Below are 20471 nucleotides of genomic sequence, written 5' to 3'. Positions count from 1 at the left end.
AAATACTTATTTTCCACCATAACTTGCAAATAAATTCATTAAAAATCCTACAATGTGATTTTCTGGATTTTCTTTCCTCAATTTGTCTGTCATAGTTGACGTGTACCTATGATGAAAATTACAGGCCTCTCTCATCTTTTTAAGTGGGAGAACTTGCACAATTGGTGGCTGACTAAATACTTTTTTTCCCCACTGTATGTCTTTAGGCCTTCTTTTGAGCACCTAGTTTTACCAAAATACAGTGGCCTTAAACACATCTGGCCTGCAAGTCAATGTATGTTATTTATATTTCAGTAGCATAAGATGATTAATCAATTCATCAATGTACACGCAAAACATAGACAGTGAAAGAAACAATTCTAAAAATCAACCTGCAATAGAGCATGCTGGGAAATATGATAATGATGGGAGTGGTTTTGGTTCAACTCTGGTTATTAACCCCAACACTGGGGTTCTTTTACACCACTGAGTGTTAATTTAACTATTCACAGCGTTAATTTAACTCTTGAATCAACACTATAAATGTTACACTGAAAAAGCAAACCTAGTTAACACTGGGCAATATGCTGTGTGCTATGAAAGGGACACATCTGCAGGTTTCCATACATTTCAAGAACCTTTTAGAATTCTGAAGAACCGTAGATGCCACGTCAAGAACCCCACACTTAACTCAGGTTCTTTATCGGGCAAGAGTTCTCCAATGAACCGTAAGAGCTGAGGAATAACCATTTAAGAACTTGTATTCTTTTCAGTGTACAGTTTGAGTGAGGTGTATTTTCCTGTAGTTTCTCTACCTGGCCTGCTGGGGACACTCTAACTCACCTATAGCGATATACACTATGAGCCTATAGAGAACTGATAAACATACAGTATATATCCTCCGTGAGTATGTAAATGCAACAGGCATAACCAATACAGTTACAGACAATGGTATGCACTACAACCTAAAAAGAGGAGACATCAAATAAGGCCTTCTTAAGTCGGTTATACAATGTTATGTCATGATTATAACAGTGTTATGTAACCCTTTTGTATCCCTTAAGTTATAAGGTGTCTTTTATACAGTATCTATCCCTCTCAGTCTGGCCATAGAGCGACAGGTGCAAAGGAGAGAGAGAGGTAGAAAGAATGTGGCAGGGAGGGAGGAGAGACTTTAGGTATGGAAAGAAAGAGAAAAGGGAAGCTTATGTTAGAGACTGAAATTACAGAGGCAGCAGTTTTGTCAGCTATTATAACCATTTCCTCTCAATTTTCTTATAAGTAGTAGGTTAACAGCACAGGGGCACTGTGATAATAATGGTTTAAAACTAAAGTATGGGGACATTTACTGAATTTGACTGACAGTGTTTTGATTATGACAGACTCATTTTAAAGGGATATTTCACTCAAACTACAAAATGACATATTGGTTTCCTTACCCTGTAAGCAGTCTATGGACAAGGTAAGATGGCAATCCATGCTTTGGATTAGACTGCTTACAGTGTAAGAAAACCAATGTCATTTAGTCATTTGGGTGGACAATCCCTTTAAGCAAATGTCCATTTCATACTGTAGCTTAAAGTATGTGCTTTAGAACTATTCTTCTTGCAAAAGGGAAATACTGTATTAAAGATTGACCCTATTATCTTTGTTTCACCTTTCCTATTTCTCATTTAGACTAATGAAGGTTTCTAATCTTTACCCACATTCTCTTTATTCAGCTGCATCTGTATTCATCATGGGCGTTTAGCAGATGACCACGTTTAATGTGATGTAGATTCATGTAGATTCATGTAATTAGTTTGGTATTGACAGGCCTCAGGTTGGATCCCAAATGGCACCCTATGCCATATAACGTGCACTACTTTTCACCAGAGCCCTATGGGCCCAGGTCAAAAGTAATACACTATAATGGAGAATAGGGTGCCATTTGGGACACACATTGAGAGAAGATTAGAACTCACTGTCAAAGATTAGGTTAAAACTCACTGTCAACATGGATAAATACATTATTCCAGGTTTACCATTGATTGCATATATACTTACTGTAGATAACATACAGTTGGTTACATATTGCCCTTCCAATGTAAATGCCCCTTGTTCACTGTTTTACTTCACATGAGCCACTGTGCAAATGGCCCTGCGGCTATTCAACACATACACATTTAGAGGATAGAAAAAGATATACGTTTGGCATCCGCCACTACAAGCTGCATAGTATATTCACTACCCAATTCTGTAGAGCTTTGTGCAACAGTTTGGCTGGCAATGTAAAAACATTGTGATGCCAGAGTGCTTGATGATGAATACACACTGTGTGTGTGTCTGTGTTTGTGTGTGTGTGTGTGTGTTTGTGTGCGTCCGTGCGTGTCTGTCAAAAATATTTAACTGAGCTGCACTGAGGTGGACGGCGCGGGACAATTATCTCTGGGAAAAAAACCTGCCAATGTCTGGGTAGTCAGGATAGTTTTTTTCTGTTACGTTTTCCACGAGGCAAGAATCTAAGTGAGAAAAGGCTCATTCATCACAGAGACGTGGCTCTAAGGGCCACAGTGACTAGCAGGAAGGAACCCAATGTAGCAGGGATCTAATTGGCTGATCCATTACACCAGCGGTCACCGAATGGTCGATCTCTAAGGCATTCCTAGTCGATCACCAAACATTTCACCGATAAAGCCTTGCGTTCCTATTTTTAAACATTTGTTTAGCCCTGTTGGTGGTAGGTGCACTAGTGACTTACTCGGTCTTCCTTTGCAGCCTAGCTGTAGTGGGCCGTTTTGGGCTAAAAATGGCAGGGAGGCAGGCTGAGGGAGAGCGAGGGAGAGAGAGAGGGAGAAATAGAGAGAAAGAGACAGAGCAGACCATTGTGGCGTGATTTATGTAGCCCTGCGTTCTCCACGTCACATGGCATTCATCACCATTGTTTTTACGAGCAGGAACCACAGCAAAACAGTAGTGTAATATGTTGCTAGTTTTTGTAACTTCACCTTCAGGCATCTTACACTCTCAGAAATAAAGGTTTAGATTTGTTCCTAAAGTGGTACAAGTGCTTGTCACTGGGGTGGTACTCTGTAAGGTCCTCCTTCGTACTTTTAGTTATAGGTAGATAATTGTACCTCAGTTTATACCTCAGACAGTACCTTCCTCCACAAGTACAAAAGCATGCTTTTTGCCTTTAAATAGTACCACCACAGTGACAAAGCCAACTACCTGAAAGCCATGCCCCCAATATAATTTCCCAGTGTGTCTTGCCTTTTTGAGTGAATTGTAGAGTTCCCACCCATGACTGTATTTGTTAGTGACAGAGACATGATGGTTGAATTCGTTAATTTTCAGTCCTGTGTTGAGTCTCTAGGTGTATATTATCATTAAAATTAAGCTCTTTATGACAATACATATTTCATAAGGCCTTATTTTGAGGCCTAGTTTTACCCTAATACAGCGGCCTGAAACTCATGGATTACAGGCTACATCAGGCCAGTAACTTTCTAAAAATCCTTGTTGATTGATTTCCTGCTTATTCCCTCCTGTTTCCAGGAATCCTCCAACCGGGATTTCTGAAAAACCTGGGCAATTTAGGAAAGTTAGCAGAATATTGCAACCCTACCTGCAAGTCTCAATATGATGGTTTGCAAAGTGATTTGTTGGAATCCAGACAGAATTAGGATATCAAACAGTTGGAATTTTTACTCACCCGCGACCTGCATTCAGAATGAATGTCAGGGTTAGGAACATTGCGAAGAGACTACCTAAGCCATTTAAACTGGAACAACCATTTCAGAAAAAAATCAAACTAACTGATTGGATTAGTTTATTTGTGTAGCATAATATTAATCAATCAATCAATGTACATGCAAAAACACAGATATTAAAAACAATTCTAAAAAAAATCTACCTGCAGTAAAGCATGCTGGGAAATAAGATGATGACAATAATTATGGTACAAATTTGGCATTTTAGGGTACAACCTATGGCTGACCCCATTTAGTCGACTGGTCGATGGTTTGGTTGATAGGCTGTTGGTCGACCGAGATTTCTTTTGTCGACCAGTGGCAAATATATACAAAAATGTTATGGCACACCAGACACCTGTCTGATTCACGCCTGTGAGTGGACTAATCCATTGCGGATGCCGCAGGGGTGGCACACCAGTATCATCAGTAGTACATTTACTTTTAATTCCCATAATTTCTAATTATAATGTTTGTTACATATTATTATTACAGTCTTACCGTTGCCATTGTAAGAATGGACGTGTTGTTTGCAGAGCGCACAACCTAGGCTATACTTGTGAGAAAAAAGTTTGGGTATATTTAATTCCATTTAGGAGTTGTCAATTTATTCATTGTCTTTTATTTGAAGTGCTCCTTTCAATCTTGAGTAAGTACACACACCTAATTACACATAGAAGTAGGCCTAGGCTACCTGGCCTGTGTGCAAATGTAGGCTTATAAATGTGCCCATTTGGGGATCTGATACTATTTACATTTACATTTTAGTCATTTAGCAGACACTCTTATCCAGAGCGACTTAGTTAGTGAATACATTTATTTTTTATACTGGCCCCCCATGGGAATCGAACCCACAACCCTGGCGTTGCAAACGCCATGCTCTATCAACTGAGCTACATCCCTGATTGTCTTAACTCCCAATCACTGTGGAGCTTCTCAAAGTAATTTTTTCTTCACCTCAAACAGCAAGTAAACAAAGTCTGTTTTTACATCCATTTAGAATAACAATAGTTCCTCAACGTAGCCTATTTGAAAAATCTTTCCAGCTGTCCCTTTCGATAACCACTTGGCATGAAATATATATTTTTTTTTATGTTGCAAGTTTGCAAGCACGAGCTGCATCGGGCCAGACCAAGTTAATAGACAGTATGAAAATGTATGCACTCACTAACTGTAAGTCGCTCTAGATAAGAGCGTCTGCTAAATGACTAAAATGTAAAAATAGATGATACCATGTTTCAAGTTTGCGTAGGCAATTTGATTTATAGGGTATTCCTTTTTATCAGGATATTTTCTACCTGTGGGCTGCAATGTTTTTATTTGTTGGCTTTATGTAGGCTATTTTTACATAATGGCAATAGAAGTTAATTTTAGATTTGCATCATTTTGGACATGATTTGGAAAGGCACACACCTGTCTATATAAGGTCCCACAGTTGACAGTGCATGTCAGAGCAAAAACCAAGCCATGAGGTCAAAGTATTTGTCCGTAGAGCTCCGAGGCAGGATTGTGTCAAGGCACAGATCTGGGGAAGGGTACCAAAAAATGTCTGCAGCATTGAAGGTTCCCAAGAACACAGTGGCCTCCATCATTCTTAAATGGAAGAAGTTTGAAACCACCAAGACGCTTTCTAGAGCTGGCCGCACGGCAAAATTGAGCAATCGGAGGAGAAGGGCCTTGGTCAGGGAGGTGACCAAGAACCTGATGGTCACTATGACAAAGCTCCAGAGTTGGGAGAACCATCCAGAACGACAACCATCTCTGCAGCACTCCACCAATCAGGCCTTTATGGTAGAGTGGCCAGACGGAAGCCACTCCCCAGTAAAAGGCACATGACAGCCAGCTTAGAGTTTGCCAAAAGGCACCTAAAGGACTCTCAGATCATGAGAAACAAGATTCTCTGGTCTAATGAAACCAAGATTGAACTCTTTGCCCTGAATGCCAAGCGCCACTTCTGGAGGAAACCTGGCACCATCCTTACAGTGAAGCATGGTGGTGCCAGCATCATGCTTTGGGGATGTTTTTCAGCGGCAGGGACTGGGAGACTAGTCAGGATCGAGGGACAGATGAACGTAACAAAGTACAGATAGATTCTTGATGAAAACCTCCTCCAGAGCACTCAGGACCTCAGACTGGGGCGAAGGTTCACCTTCCAACAGGACAACGACCCTAAGCACACAGCCAAGACAATGCAGGAGTGGGTTCGGGAAAAGTCTCTGAATGTCCTTGAGTGGCCCAGCCAGATCCCGGACTTGAACCCGATCGAACATCTCTGGAGAGACCTGAAAATAGCTGTGCATTGACGCTCCCCTTCCAACCTGACAGAGCTTGAGAGGATCTGCAGAGAAGAATGGGAGAAACTCCCCAAATAAAAGGTGTGCCATGCTTGTAGCGTCATACCCAAGAAGACTCAAGGCTGTAATTGCTGCCAAAGGTCCTTCAACAAAGTACTGAGTACTTATGTAAATGTGATATTTCAGTTTTTTCATTTGTATAAATTTGCAACAATTTCTAAAAACCTGTTTTTGCTTTGTCATTATGGGGTATTGTGTGTAGATTGATGAGTGGAAAAAACTATTTAATCCATTTTAGAATAAGACTAAAGTAACAAAATGTGGAAAAAGTCAAGGGTTCTGAATACTTTCCGAATGCACAGTAGGATGAAGATAAAATGAAAGTTTCTCTCAGCTTGAGCTGTATGACTGTCACACCAAATAGTCTCAGAATCAGAGGCAAACATTCTTTGGAGGCAGACCGCTGGAAACTGAGATAGAACAGGGGAGTTTCACCCATCAGAGTGACATGCCTGTTATAATAGTGGGGCAGTTAGCCTCCAGAGATAGATGCATTGGAAGATTTAGACTTATGGAAGGTAATTCATTTGGGGAACGTTTCACCATACTGTCCTTCATTTTCTTACAACATCCAAATCTCATTTAACAGCACCTTGCATTGTTGTTGTTGACTCCCTGTTTACACAACTTATACAACTCTTTCTGAATTCAAGATGTGTTATTAATATTTTCACACATATAGAAGCCGGATCACTGTAAGATGAGATCGCCTATTCATATGATTCAATGAATGTGAATTCAAGTTTTTTTGGGTAACATTAACGGTCTCTTTAGGTCAGAGGATGACCTGTCAATAAACTTGCAGAGCGCCCCAAGTTACTAGTATCGTCATGTTTCAGGATGAAGTTGCTTGTGACAGCATTTCTTTGGACAAAAAATGAATGCTTTTAAGAGCTCTGTTTTATGGACTAGTGAAAAGCTTGCTCTTAGAGTGTGTGTGTGCATTCAGTGTGCTTTTATCAAGCATGACTAGTGTCTCTAATCATTCAAATTGGACCATTACCATCCAGCGATGGCAGTGGGTGGGTTAACGGTTTATGTGTTAAACGTGTTAAAGCTATTATCTATCTGAATCAAAAGGCTATCCAATCATACATGGTCCTGGAATAACAGCACCACTCCTACTCTTCCTCCTCAAAATAAATCTGGAGTTGAGTGGTTTGGGATTTTGATTTATTTGACTTTTGGATCCTGGATTTTGATTTATCAACGGGTATTTATTTACAGCAGTAAATATGGGTCAGTAAGAGGCCAAGAGGATGTGCTCTCTCTGCCAAACAGGGCTTTAAAGATTTACAGATAACAGCTAGCTGTAATAACCATGATGTAGTTTACAGGCAGAACTGATTCTAGTCATACATGCACAGTAGGATACGCGTCCCAAATTGCACCCTATTCCCTATATAGTTTACTAATGCAGTCAGCAAGTCAGGGGTTACGTCTATGGTCCCTGGTCAAAAGTAGTGCACTACTGTATATAGGGAATAGGGTGCCATTTGAGACCAGTAATACAAAGAGCAGGCATGCCTCTTCATGGTGATAAACAAGGAAACCAACGTGTGGTCGAGCATCCAGGAAACATTACAATAATAGGACGGAAATTCTATTCATTTTTGGAATAGTGGCTCACAGCTCTAGTTTAGTCCTAAGAATAGATTCAATGGAAGTCGTTTTCAAAGAATCCATTTTACCCCTCTTGTGCTTATGGCCTACAAATCCTGATTATGCATGGGCTGGAATTTCCTGGTCTTTGCTAATAAAACAATATAATAATATACACCATTTACCAGATGCTTTTATCCAAAGCAACTTACAGTCATGCGTGCATACATTTTTGTATGGGCGGCACAGCGGGCAAACACACAACCCAATGTCCTGTATATAGTACAACTGCAGTTTCTCTACAGTCAATATTTTGTTTTACTGTATCAGTTTTACCCTCAGTGGTATTGTAGCTAAGCTGTCTCACAACACAGAGTCACCTGTCAGTGTGGACCAGCCTTTCCATCACTGAACATGATGCAGCTAATTCCAAAGGATTCAAGAACGTGGGATAGTTGCCTGAACTGGAATCCCTCTTTAGATGACCATTACCCTATAGGTCCTGGTCAAAGATGGTGCACTTTAGGGTGCCAATTGGGACACAACCCACATGATGCTGACATACAAACATCACTGTCATAACCTTACACAAGTACTTTTCCACTCAATAATGACAGGTGTTGAAATACTACTGAAAATCAACATCAAAATGAATGAATGAAAATATTTATTTAAAACATATCAATAAACTCAAACTTCATTGTGAATTTCCTCCACAGGAGCGCAGCCTGAATACCACAGTGTAATATCGACTGAACATGATAACAGAATTGAAATATGAATGAAAATCAACATCAGAAGGGTAGTCCCCTTTTCAGGAATAAAGTCTAAATATCACAGCGTCATATTGACTGAATATTCAGTGCTAAGTGATGGAATACAGAGATCCATAACAACACGGAGAGAGAGCACTAAGTTACACACAATTATTTATGTAGTCTTGCCTGAAGGCCCCAGTCTTAATGAATCAGCGGCAGAGGCATACTGATTTCTCTGTCTGCTCTATCAGAGAAAATGCCTGAAGGAGAGCTAGCATCCACTGGTATCTGCTCATAACCACCAGTCAAGTGAATTAGCCACGATCGCTAAAAGCTAACAACATAGCCCATACATAAGACTGGGGAAAACTAAAGTCTGCATAGGGCTCTGGTCAAAAGTAGGCCACTATGTAGGGAATAGAGTTCCATTTGGGATGCAGACACAGTATGTGCTCAATGCAGGATCTACAGGTTTCGGTTGGCGAGATTACAAGTTTCCATAATTAGCTTTGGAAAAGGGCATAGATGGGGTACAAAGAGGAGGGTTTAACAGCGACGTCAATTAGTGTACATACTGTAACGGAAAATTGTAAATTATATAGTAATTTTGGGTATTATCAACAGTAAAATGCATTGTGGGAAAATTTTGTGGCGGAGCAAAGAATTGCTGTATTTCGAATGGTACTGGAATTCCACACCACAGAATTCCACCGCACAGAATACAGACGCGCCAAAAACCTTTTGACCACTAGTGGGTGCATGGTATTGCTAATTAACATATTTTGAAGTGTGCCTTGAAAGATAATATATTTGTTGAACCCGTGAGTGAGAATACTGTACCAATGTAACTCCTATGTGGTTATAATGCCCATTCAATGTGGTTTGGGGGACAGATTGGAGTGGCAGCAAGTCTTAAATCTGAAATGGTTGAGCATTTTGCCATGTCTGTTTTACTCTGTAGTCGCTGCCAGTTTGGAAGCCTTTGTAAAGCAAAACTCAAGGTTGCATCATATGATGATTGACACCTGTTGAGTTCAGCTACTCTCTGGTAGCACTGTGACATGTTCAGCATTCTAAGTAGGCTTTGTGTGTGTGCAGCTCGGTGGCAAATACAATTCTGTATTTCATATTAGAGTAAGTACTGTTTAATGATGTGTGAGAAAACTGCACATTTAAGCGTGGCCTTTTATTGTCCCCAGCACAAGGTGCACCTGTGTAATGATCATGCTCTTTAATGAGCTTCTTGATATGCCACACCTGTCAGATGGATGAATTATCTAGGCAAAGGAGAAACGCTCACTAACAGGGATGTAAACAAATTTGTGCACCAAATTTGAGCGAAATAAGCATTTTGTGCGTATGGAAAATATCGGGGATCTTTTATTTCAGCTCATGAAACATGGGACCAACACTTTACATGTTACGTGTATAGTTTTGTTCAGTATAATACACTGCCTCAAGCTAGAGCTTGAATGAATAAATCCCACTCGACCAAACAAAGTATCCCACCCAGTCTCTCTGAAACACTCACACACTTCTTCTTGCTCAGTGACCTGATTCTAGTCTGTTTGGATTAAAGGATGACACATAGGCGTCCAGTCATTAGCGAACAATAGCGGAGCATGTCTCTTAGAGTTAAGAACCAGGACATGATGATGATCTAACACCATCCTACACGCTGACTCATTCTGAGACCCCTGGGCCAGCCAGGTACAGTTATTCAGTCCACCTGACTAAGGTAGACAGTGGGCTTGTTCGACATTGCAGCTGACAGTGCATTTTTGGGGGGTTTAACCTTTACTTAACTAGGCAAGTCAGTTAAGAAAAAAAATCTTATTTACAATGACGGCCTACCAAGAGGCAAAAGGCCTCCTGCGGGGACGGGGGATAAAAAACAAACAAAGTAGGATAAAACACACATCACGACAAGAGAGACACAACAACACTACATAAAGAGAGGCCTAAGACAACAACACAGCATGGTAGCAACACATGACAACACAGCATGGCAGCTGCACATGACAACACAGCATGACAACAACACAGTAGCGACACAACATGGCACAACAGGTGACTGCCGACTGATTGAGCTACAAATCACCTACAAATCATCCTTGCATCAAAACTAACTACCCATTCTTATTTGTAAATCAGTTAGTCACAACTTACCGACAATGCATCACATATTTGATGCTCTCAAACATGGCTTGTCTTTCCGAGTTGTCAACCTGGAAGCCATTTTCCCTGCTGCCATGGCGACCATGCAACCTCTTCTTCCCATAATCCACCATAAGTGGAGGTCTTTGACTTCTAAATTGACTAAGCTTGTCTGACTGTGAGATTATTCATGTCTGGTGTCTATCTATATCTAGACACTTATCTCCCTCACTAACTTTAAGCATCAGTTGTCAGAGCAGCTTACCGATCACTGCACCTGTACACAGCCCATCTGTAATTAGCCCACCCAACTACCTCATCCCCATATGGTTATTTATTTTGCTCATTTGCACCCCAGCATCTCTATTTGCACATCTTCTTCTGCACATCTATCACTCCAGTGTTAATACTAAATTGTAATCATTTTGCACCATGGCCTATTTATTGCCTTACCTCCATAACTTACTACATTTGCACACACTGTATATATATTTTATATTGTGTTATTGACTGTATGTTTTGTTTATCCCATATGTAACTCTGTTGTTGTTGTTGTTTTTAATCGCACTGCTTTGGTCGCAGTTGTAAATGAGAATATAGATATATATATATCCTCCTGTGCTAGAGGTCTGCCAATGTCTGACAATTATCTAAATCCTTTAGCACAGGCTTTTTTCATAACCTTCTTAGAATCCCAAATAGCACCCTATTCCCTATGTAGTGCAATACTTTTGACCAGGGTCAATAGGGCTCTGGTCAAAAGAAGTGCACTTTATAGGGAAAAGGGTGCCATTTGAAACACAATGTAATATATAATAATATTTTTTCTCTCTGCATTGTTGGGAAGGGCCCGTAAGTAAGCATGTCACTGTTAGTCTACAGCTGTTGTTTATGAAGCATGTGACAAATACAATTTGATTTTGTATTATCTGTGACACCCCTCCCCATGTAATTCTCCTTTGGCAGACCTTTGTGTAAAATATGTCCAAGCCATCGCTCAGTCAATAGAGCTAAGAAATTCGATATTTATACAAACTCTGAGGCAAATTAAGTCATTTCAAAACAAAGTGTGGTGAGAAATGCGTAATGAAAGACGTGGGCCACAAATGAAGGATCTTTGAGGGCTGTTTGATGTGGGCCAGTGTGTTACAATGATCTGTTATAACACTTATAGTCTGGCCAAAGTTTGTCAATAGATAAACCAGAGGGCTTTATGAGTAATGAGAGGCATTAATGAATCTAATCCTCTCTCGATTTTGAGAAAAGCAATCTTATCTCACGCTTAAAGAAAGTAATCACAATTGGATTGAGCTTGTGTTAGCTCATTTTAGCATAGTGCTTTTTCCACCCAAAATCTGAAAGCGGCAGTCGAGAACAAATTAACAAGGAACATGTGTGGAATGGCTCAGCTTGTTAAGTTCAAGCCTGGAATAACCTGGTGCCAACTGTCATGCCACCATATTCTGTCACGCACGCTCCTGTGCCATCTGCCAGAAGTAATGTAACAAAATCTTGATCAGAAAAACAAGTACTTCACAGACCATTGAGAACGTGTACACACACACACACACACACACACAGTCTCAAAGTGCATCCTTATTGTGATCTCTGATGCTTCACAGGAAACTGAAGTGAATGCCCTCACATTCATGTACCGACAAATCCCCTTATTAAACTCTGCTGTCTGTCTGCATGCCATACTGACACAACACAAGAACAACAAAAGATGGCTCCTTAAATGGTGCAATGGCCTGGATGACTAAGGACAACTGGAGACAGTTGGGCTTTAGCTTTTCCCCCGTGCTGCTCGTCTCATCCACCTTTACTCTAGAAAACGTTTACATGACCTATACAGTAGGTGTATTTTATACAGTTCCCTCATACCCAAGACCACCATGAGATCAACCACAAGCATAGTGTGGCTTAGGATCAAAGGATCAACCTGGGCAGAATGAAACACTTATAGCTAGGCTAGAGAAGAGAGAGCGAGAGAGAAAGATAAGAGCGCGTGGGTGCTTGGCGATAGACTAGCTGATGGTTGATAATGCAGTCTCTCTCTCTCTCTCTCTCTCTCTCTCTCTCTCTCTCTCTATCAATGCGTGTCTCAGACGTACCAGAGCCCTGCCAGATGTGTCATTAAAGAGGCCAGCCTAGACCACTGGCCTCTGGCACACACCATGGTCCACTCCATGGCCTCCTCTGATGAAAAACTGATTTCCACAGCAGCCAAGGCCAGAGGGATGACAGGCAAGTGGGACTACAGTAGAAAGTAGATGCTGGGATTGAACCCCGGTCTCCGGTGGGGAGCAGTAAAGACATGATAGGTTTGGGTGTGTTACTGCTAGACCATTACCCCCTTTTTCTCCCCAATTTCGATCTTGTCTCATTGCTGCAACTCCCCAACGGGCTTGGGAGGCGAAGGTCGAGTCATGCGTCCTCCGAAACATGACCCGCCAAACTGCGCTTCTTAACACCCACCCGCTTAACCCGGAAGCCAGCCGCACCAATGTGTCGGAGGAAACACCATTCACCTGACGACCGAGGTCAGCCTGCAGGTGTCCGGCCCGCCACAAGGAGTCACTAGAGCGCGATGAGCCAAGTAAAGCCCCACCGACCAAACCCTCTCCTAACCAGGACGACGCTGGGCCAATTGTGTGCCGCCCTATGGGACTCCCGTTCACGGCCGGTTGAGATGCAGCCCAGGATCGAACCTGGGTCTGTAGTGACGCCTCTAGCACTGCAATGCCTTAGACCGTTGCACCACTCAGGAGGCAGCTGAGATCTTTAAGGGCAAATCAGAGGCTTTTATTTCAGCTTCAGTGAAAGTCCTGGCCCTGTGGCCCTGTGGCCTACGTCAACTCTGAAGACTTAACAGATGCTGGAAATGTCACCTGTCACACACGCTTATCATCCGGCCCCAGCCACGCAACATCAGCGCTAGACCGACCTCCGTGCCTCGACTGCAGCCATAGGCTGTGTCCCAAATGGCACCCTATTCCCTATATAATGCACAAATGTTGACCAGGGCACTATATAGGGGATAGGGTGCCATTGGGGACGCACCATGGTCATGGCCCATGCCTGGCCTTAAATGCCATAGCTTGACCTTTGAAACCAGGTCAAAATGGGACCTGAGCTTGACCTATGAACCTGTAATCTCTGTTCATAAAGGTGAGGTGAAACATATAAGGTTATGATAAGTTAGCCTTGTCTGAGCCAGAATGGCCCACAGGGCAGAAGCCTATTTCCTATTTTCCTATAAAGGTTTAAATTAAGTGAAAAATATGAGGTTACGATGATGCCAGTGCCACTATGTATTTGGTCAGAGAAAATTGCAGAATCATTGAAGTAACTTCCAAATAAAGACAGTCAGATAGTGAATGAGGGCTTTAGACAAACAACAAAATCACAAAAAATAGCTCTACAAATTGAATATTTACAGCGTTTGTATGGGGAGCTGCTTCTAAGATTCAGGCCTCAGCAGGAAATGTGGATAGAGTTCTGTTTCTGTCATCATCACTCCGACTCACATAGAGAAACATTGAGCTGACTCCTCCAAGCCGCCATCTGCAACAATACACAGATCATGTATTCTGTTTGAAAGTATTTTGAGAGAGAGGGTATGTGTGTGGGGCGGTCGCATGGAGTAAAGTCATTATTCAGTTAAGAATAGCAGTGGGTAGAAACTCTGTGTTTACTGCAGTAGAAACGTGAAAGTAAGGTATAGAAAGAAAGAGGGGAAGAGAGAGAGAGAGAGAGAGAGAGAGAGAGAGAGAGAGAGAGAGAGAGAGAGAGAGAGAGAGAGAGAGGGAGAGAGAGAGAGGGGAGAGAGACAGACAGACAGACAGACAGACAGACAGACAGATAAGTAAAGAGAGAGAAAAAGACACAGAGACAGAGAAGACGTGTGTGTGTGTGTGTATATGTGTGTGTGTGTGTGTGTGTGTGTGTGTGCACGCGTGCATAGGAGGGGCAGGAGTCCTCCTGGCCAGTGGTTTGTTTGTGTGAAGAGGTTGGAGACACACAGAGCCACAGACTGGGAGACATCTGGTTTCCAGTATAGATCTGTCCCTCATAACCCACAACCTGACTTTTTACTGCAGGGAAGAACAACTGACACACACACACACACACACACACAGGGCTCCAGACCTGCAGACTTCCCAGCATGCCCTGCTCACATTCCTGACCTCCTTCTGTCACCCGAAAGTTTGAATCACACCCACAGCTCCCCTCTCTCCTCCCACCGCCCTCCCCCCTGCCGAAACCCTGTCTGTCTCCCCTGTCTCCCCTCCCCCCAACTGACTGTCTCTGAGTTAGACAAGAAACACATAACTCAGACCTGACACCAGGATGAATGGTATTCACATCGACGGGGCAGTTGTGGAGCGGGTCGAGAGCTTCAAGTTCCTCTGTGTCCACATCACTAAGGAATTAACATGGTCCACACACACCAACACAGTCGTGAAGAAGGCGCGACAATGCCTCTTTTCCCTCAGGAGGTTGAAAAGATTTGGACTGGGCCCTCAGATCCTCAAAAAGTTATACAGCTGCACCATTGAGAGCATCTTGACTGACTGCATCACTGCTTTGTATGGCAACTGCTTGGCATCAGACTGGAAGGCGCTACAGAGGGTAGTGCGTACGGCCCAGTACATCACTGGGGCTGAGCTCCCTGCCATCCAGGATTTCTATACCAGACGGTGTCAGAGGGAGGCCCTAAAAACTGTCAAAGACTCCAGCCACCAAAGTCATAGACTTGCATGGCAAATGGTACCGATGCACCAAGTCTGGAACCAACAGGACCCTGAACAGCTTCTACCACCGAGCCATAAGACTGCTAAATATTTAACCAAATAGCTATCCGGAATAGCTGCATTCACCCCTTTTGACTCATCACATACGCTGCTGCTACTGTTTATTATCTATCCTGTTGCCTATTCACTTTTTTTCTGTCTGGATTATTGGGAAGGGCCCGTAAATAAGCATTTCACTGTTAGTCTACACCTGTTTACGAAGCATGTGACACAAAACATTTGAATTGATTTGACACCCCTCTGAATGTGTATGTGTGTAAGTGAGTGTGTGATTGTGTGTGTGTGTGTGTGTGTGTGTAATTGGCAGTGAACATCTTGATTGAGAGAGGGGATAGATACATTTACATTTACGTCATTTAGCAGACGCTCGACTTACAAATTGGTGCATTCACCCTATAGCCAGTGGGATAACCACTTCACATTTTTTTTTTTTTAGGGGGTAGAAGGATTACTTTATCCTATCCCAGGTATTCCTTAAAGAGGTGGGGTTTCAAATGTCTCCGGAAGGTGGTGAGTGACTCCGCTGTCCTGGCGGCGTGAGGGAGCTTGTTCCACCATTGGGGTGCCAGAGCAGCGAACAGTTAGATAGTTTAGGATTGTGGCAATGAAGCTCTTTATCTACTTCCCCAGAGTTAAATTAACTCATGAATACCATTTATTTTGTCACTGCATTCAGTATGAAGGAAGTTAGAGGTAGTTTCGCGAGCCAATGCTAACAGTTACCATAGACTTCCAGTCATTGCGCTAACGCTAGTTAGCAACTTCCTTCAAGCTGCACACAGAGACATCAAAATGGTATCCATGAGTTCATCTGACTCTGGGGAAGTAGATAAAGGACTTCATTGCCAAAATCCTGAAGTATCTCTATAACGAAAACACATAAGTGTTTACTTGATACAAGATACCGGTACTCACCAAATACTTCAAGACAATAACACTGCAAATCCTAGGGTAGGTTTAGAGTGCATACCAAATCACCACTATTCCCCATTTAGTGCACTACTTTTGACCAGGGCCAGGAAATAGTAGTGCATTATAAAGATAATAGGCCATCTTTTGGGACACAGCCTTCAACTCTCCTACTGTGTTTAATCTTAGCTCACTGGGGTGAGGGAATGTGATGATGGGGCCAAAAGTGAGTGACAGACCCCCTGCTCCCATCCATAATCCGCACCCCACGGAGATGGGATTGGGAAAACAACAATGTGACGGGGGATCCAGTCATGTGATCAGGTGAGGAATGCCTTCTACTCCCAGGCATGGAAGCAGAGCGCTGATAGGACGATCTAATGCTGGAATAGGGTTGTCAATCACAATACCAGTATCACGATCCTACACTGCTACATTTTCCAACGGCAAAAATGAAAATTCTTTAAAAAACTGGTAAAATTGTATGTGCTAAAGTTTGGAAAATAAACAAATGTGACAAAATGTGTTTCTATGTTTCCAACATTAGGACTGTTTTCCTCAAGAAACAAGAAATTAAGTCTGCTTCATGTTTTGTTTGCTTGTCATGATACTTCTGAGTATTGGAATACTGATATCGTGACAACAACCCTATCATGGACCATACACAACACAACACAAAAGTCTGACTGATGAACAGGACAGGAAGCGGAGCCCTGATAGGTAGATCTAATCCCACAACACACCGGTCTGACCGATACACACATAACAAACAGATAACACACTGATCCCCTGTAGCCGACCACACACAGGGCAAAACAAATACATCAAACACATGGTTTCTATGTGTTTGATGCCATACCATTCGCTCCGTTACAGCCATTATTATGAGCCTTCCTCCCATCAGCAGCCTCCTGTGCACTACAGTACAAGTGTTACTACCAAGTAAACTCCACAGAATAAAAGAGATGCTCATAAGCACATGGCCACATGAATGTCTCTGTGTGTAAGACTGAGGTTGGTGATTCTGCTGTCCTTGGGGTCAGCCCTGGCTATGAAAATACAGCAATTTCCCTGGTTTAACACTAGGGTGTATACACCAGGGTAACACCGGTGTCACAGTGAAAAAGCAACATGACTGTAGTCCAGTACTTACTGTGCATAGAGCCCTGTGGGAGGGCTGACGCTTTAGGCGGGCTGATTCTGCTCTTGGGTTGGGCCACCATGTCCCCAGTCTGTGCCTGGCTTTGGCTCTGGGTCTGAGTCTGCATCTGGGGCTGCTGTTTGTCTGCCTGTTGCTGTGCAGGTGGGGCGGCTGCAGCCAGGGCCCTCTGCTTGGTCAGGGTCCCGTCGCTGCCGGCCCTCATCAGCTTCTCCCCCACACTCACCACGCGGGCTCGGGCCTCTCCAGGAGCCTCCTTACGGGAGGACGACAGCTTGGAGCCTGCCCCGGCGGAGGAGGGTCGAGCCAGCCGTGAAGCTTTAGACATCCTGGTGGAAGTCAGTGGAAGGCTGGGTCTCTGGGACTCTCAGTCTTTCTGTCTCTCTTAGCCTCTGTCAGTGCCAGGTCCGTGGTAAACAGTAGAGTATTCCAGCTTCTCGGTGTGTGTGTCTCCCACTCGGCTCTGCGAGTCCTGACTGGAGCAGGTAGGCTGGGTTGGGCAGCCAGAGGGAGGAGGGTACTTTTGGGAAGGCAGGAGAGGAGAAGGAGGAGAGAGAGAGAGGGGGGCGGGATGAGTTAACAGCTCCCTTGAAGGTGTACTCTTCTCCTGACGGGGCCTCCTGGGCTTATCCTCCAAAGCAAACAGAGCTGTGTGTGTGCGCTCAAACCTGTGGCTCGGCAGGAGGTGCTGGGCCAAACGCATTTATAAGCAGCCAGGTCCTTAATGTCAGCGCATTTCAGCTCTGTAACCCACTCTTTCCCTCTCTATCGCCCGCTCTCACACTCTTCTCATCCCCTCCTCCTTTTCTTTAATCTTCCGTACTCCCGTTTTCTCTGCTCTTCTCTTTTCGGTTTCCTCTTCTTTGCTCTTCCACTGCTTTGCTGATGCTCAGTGTGTAACTGTTACAGTGCTCTGGCGAGCACAAACAGAACACCCGTCGATAGAGAGAGAGAGAGAGAGAGAAAGAGAGAGAGAGAGAGAGAAAAAAGAGCATGAGTGAGAGAGCGGGAGAGAGAGAGAGAGAGAGCGGATGATTTGTGATCCCTCCTCCTCAGGTGCAGTTGCTGAAGCCGTTCCAGATGTGTGTCAGTCGCTTCACGTCACCGCTCAGCTGCCCAGCACACACACACACACAGCCACTCGCATACCTGCTCACCGCTCCATCGACGGATTCACCTCAAACTCCCAATCCTCTCTATCCCTCTATCACTCTCCTTCTCTCTCCTTCCCTCGTTCACACTGTCCCCACAGCTCAGTTTCACTCCTCCTAATACATGTTAAAAGACGTTGTCCTGACACTGGAAGCAGCCAGAATTAACAAACACACACATTCTCACACACGCACACAGAGACCCCTTCACCGGAGGAGTTTACAGAGAATTAAAGAGCACAGAAGGATTACTGTAGAACACAGCATGCTTCTCTGTACAGTGTGTGTATGTGTAGCCCTGATAGGCTGCAACACTGAGAGAGAGAGAGAGAGAGAGAGAGAGAGAGAGAGAGAAAGAGAGACAGGGAGAGAGAGAGAGATAAAGAGAGGAGAGAGAGAGGAGAGAGAGAGGAGAGAGGGAGAGAGAGATAAAGAGAGAGAGCAAGAGATCGAAAGATAAAGAGAGCGAGAGAGAGAGATAAAGAGAGAGAGAGAGAGAGCGAGAGCGATAAAGAGAGAGAGCAAGAGCGGGAGGGAGAGAAAGAGAGAGAGATCGAAAGAAAAAGAGAGAGAGAGAGCGAGAGATCGAAAGAAAAAGAGAGACAGGGAGAGAGAGAGAGAAAAAGAGAGAGATAAAGAGAGAGAGGAGAGCGATAGAGAGATAAAGAGAGAGAGGAGAGCGATAAAGAGAGAGAGATAAAGAGAGCGAGAGAGAGAGAGATAGAGAAAGAGAGAGCAGGAGAGAGAGATAAAGAGAGCGAGGGATTAAGAGAGAGAGAGAGATTGAGAGAGAGATGAGAGAGAGAGAGAGAGGAGAGAGAAAGAGGAGAGAGATAGAAAACGAGAGAGAGAGAGAGCGAGAGAGAGAAAATGAGAGACAGAGAGAGAAAAAGAGAGACAGGGAGAGAGAGACAGAGATAAAGAGAGAGAGCGAGAGATCGAAAGAAAAAGAGAGAGCGAGCGAGAGCGATAAAGAGAGAGAGCAAGAGCGGGAGAGAGTGATAAAGAGAGAGAGAAAGAGAGAGAGCGAGCGAGAGCGATAAAGAGAGAGAGAGAGAGAAAGCGAGAGAGAGAGACAGAGAGAGAGAGAGAGAGAGGAGAGAGATAAAAAGAGAGAGAGAGAGAGCGATAAAGAGAGAGAGCAAGAGCGGGAGAGAGAGATAAAGAGAGAGATAGAGAGAGAGAGATCAAAAGAAAAAGAGAGAGAGCGAGAGCGAGAGATCGAAAGAAAAAGAGAGACAGGGAGAGAGAGAGAAAAATAGAGAGATAAAGAGAGGAGAGAGAGAGAGAGAAAGAGAGGAGAGAGAGGAGAGAGAAAGAGAGAGCGAGAGAAAGAGAGAGAGATAAAGACAGAGAGAGAGACAGAGAGAGAGAGAGAGATAAAGAGAGAGAGATAAAGAGAGCAAGAGAGAGCGATAAAGAGAGAGAGGTAAAGAAAAGAGAGAGAGAGAGAGAGAGAGAGAGAGAAAGAGAGAGAGATAAAGACAGAGAGAGAGAGAAAGCGAGAGAGAGATAAAGACAGAGAGAGAGAGAAAGCGAGAGAGAGAGAGATAAAGAGAGAGAGAGAGAGAGAGAGATAAAGAGAGAGAGCAAGAGCGGGAGAGAGAGATAAAGAGATAGATCAAAAGAAAAAGAGAGAGAGAGCGAGAGCGAGAGATCGAAAGAAAAAGAGAGACAGGGAGAGAGAGAGAGAAAAATAGAGAGATAAAGAGAGGAGAGAGAGAAAGAGAGGAGAGAGAGAGGAGAGAGAAAGAGAGAGAGAAAGAGCGAGAGAAAGACAGAGAGAGAGGAGAGTGATAAAGAGAGAGAGATAAAGAGAGCAAGAGAGAGAGAGAGAGCGAGAGAGAGAGAGAG

General features: G+C 43.5%; 1 protein-coding gene across 2 annotated transcripts in view; it reads right to left on the bottom strand.

The window, feature by feature from the left end:
- LOC121550002 (sickle tail protein homolog) overlaps window positions 1-18911 on the bottom strand; it is a 186129-nt gene extending 167218 nt beyond the window's left edge. The window contains exons 1-2 of one of the 2 annotated variants that reach the window (XM_041862049.2): window positions 18616-18911; window positions 17461-18379 (exon numbers count right to left, since the gene is read on the bottom strand). In XM_041862049.2, coding sequence (XP_041717983.2) covers window positions 17461-17794 — 334 coding nt within the window. In that variant the 5' untranslated portion in view covers window positions 17795-18379; window positions 18616-18911. Of the gene's footprint in view, window positions 1-17460; window positions 18400-18615 lie in introns of those variants that run through there. The other variant, XM_045210541.1, reaches the window with a different exon arrangement.
- Window positions 18912-20471: the final 1560 nt, after the last annotated feature.

This window comes from Coregonus clupeaformis, chromosome 34 (genome assembly GCF_020615455.1).
Source record: "Coregonus clupeaformis isolate EN_2021a chromosome 34, ASM2061545v1, whole genome shotgun sequence".
NCBI classification, from domain to species: domain Eukaryota; kingdom Metazoa; phylum Chordata; class Actinopteri; order Salmoniformes; family Salmonidae; genus Coregonus; species Coregonus clupeaformis.
Note: the sequence above shows the minus strand (reverse complement) of the source record. Positions and strands in the feature narration are given on the sequence as shown.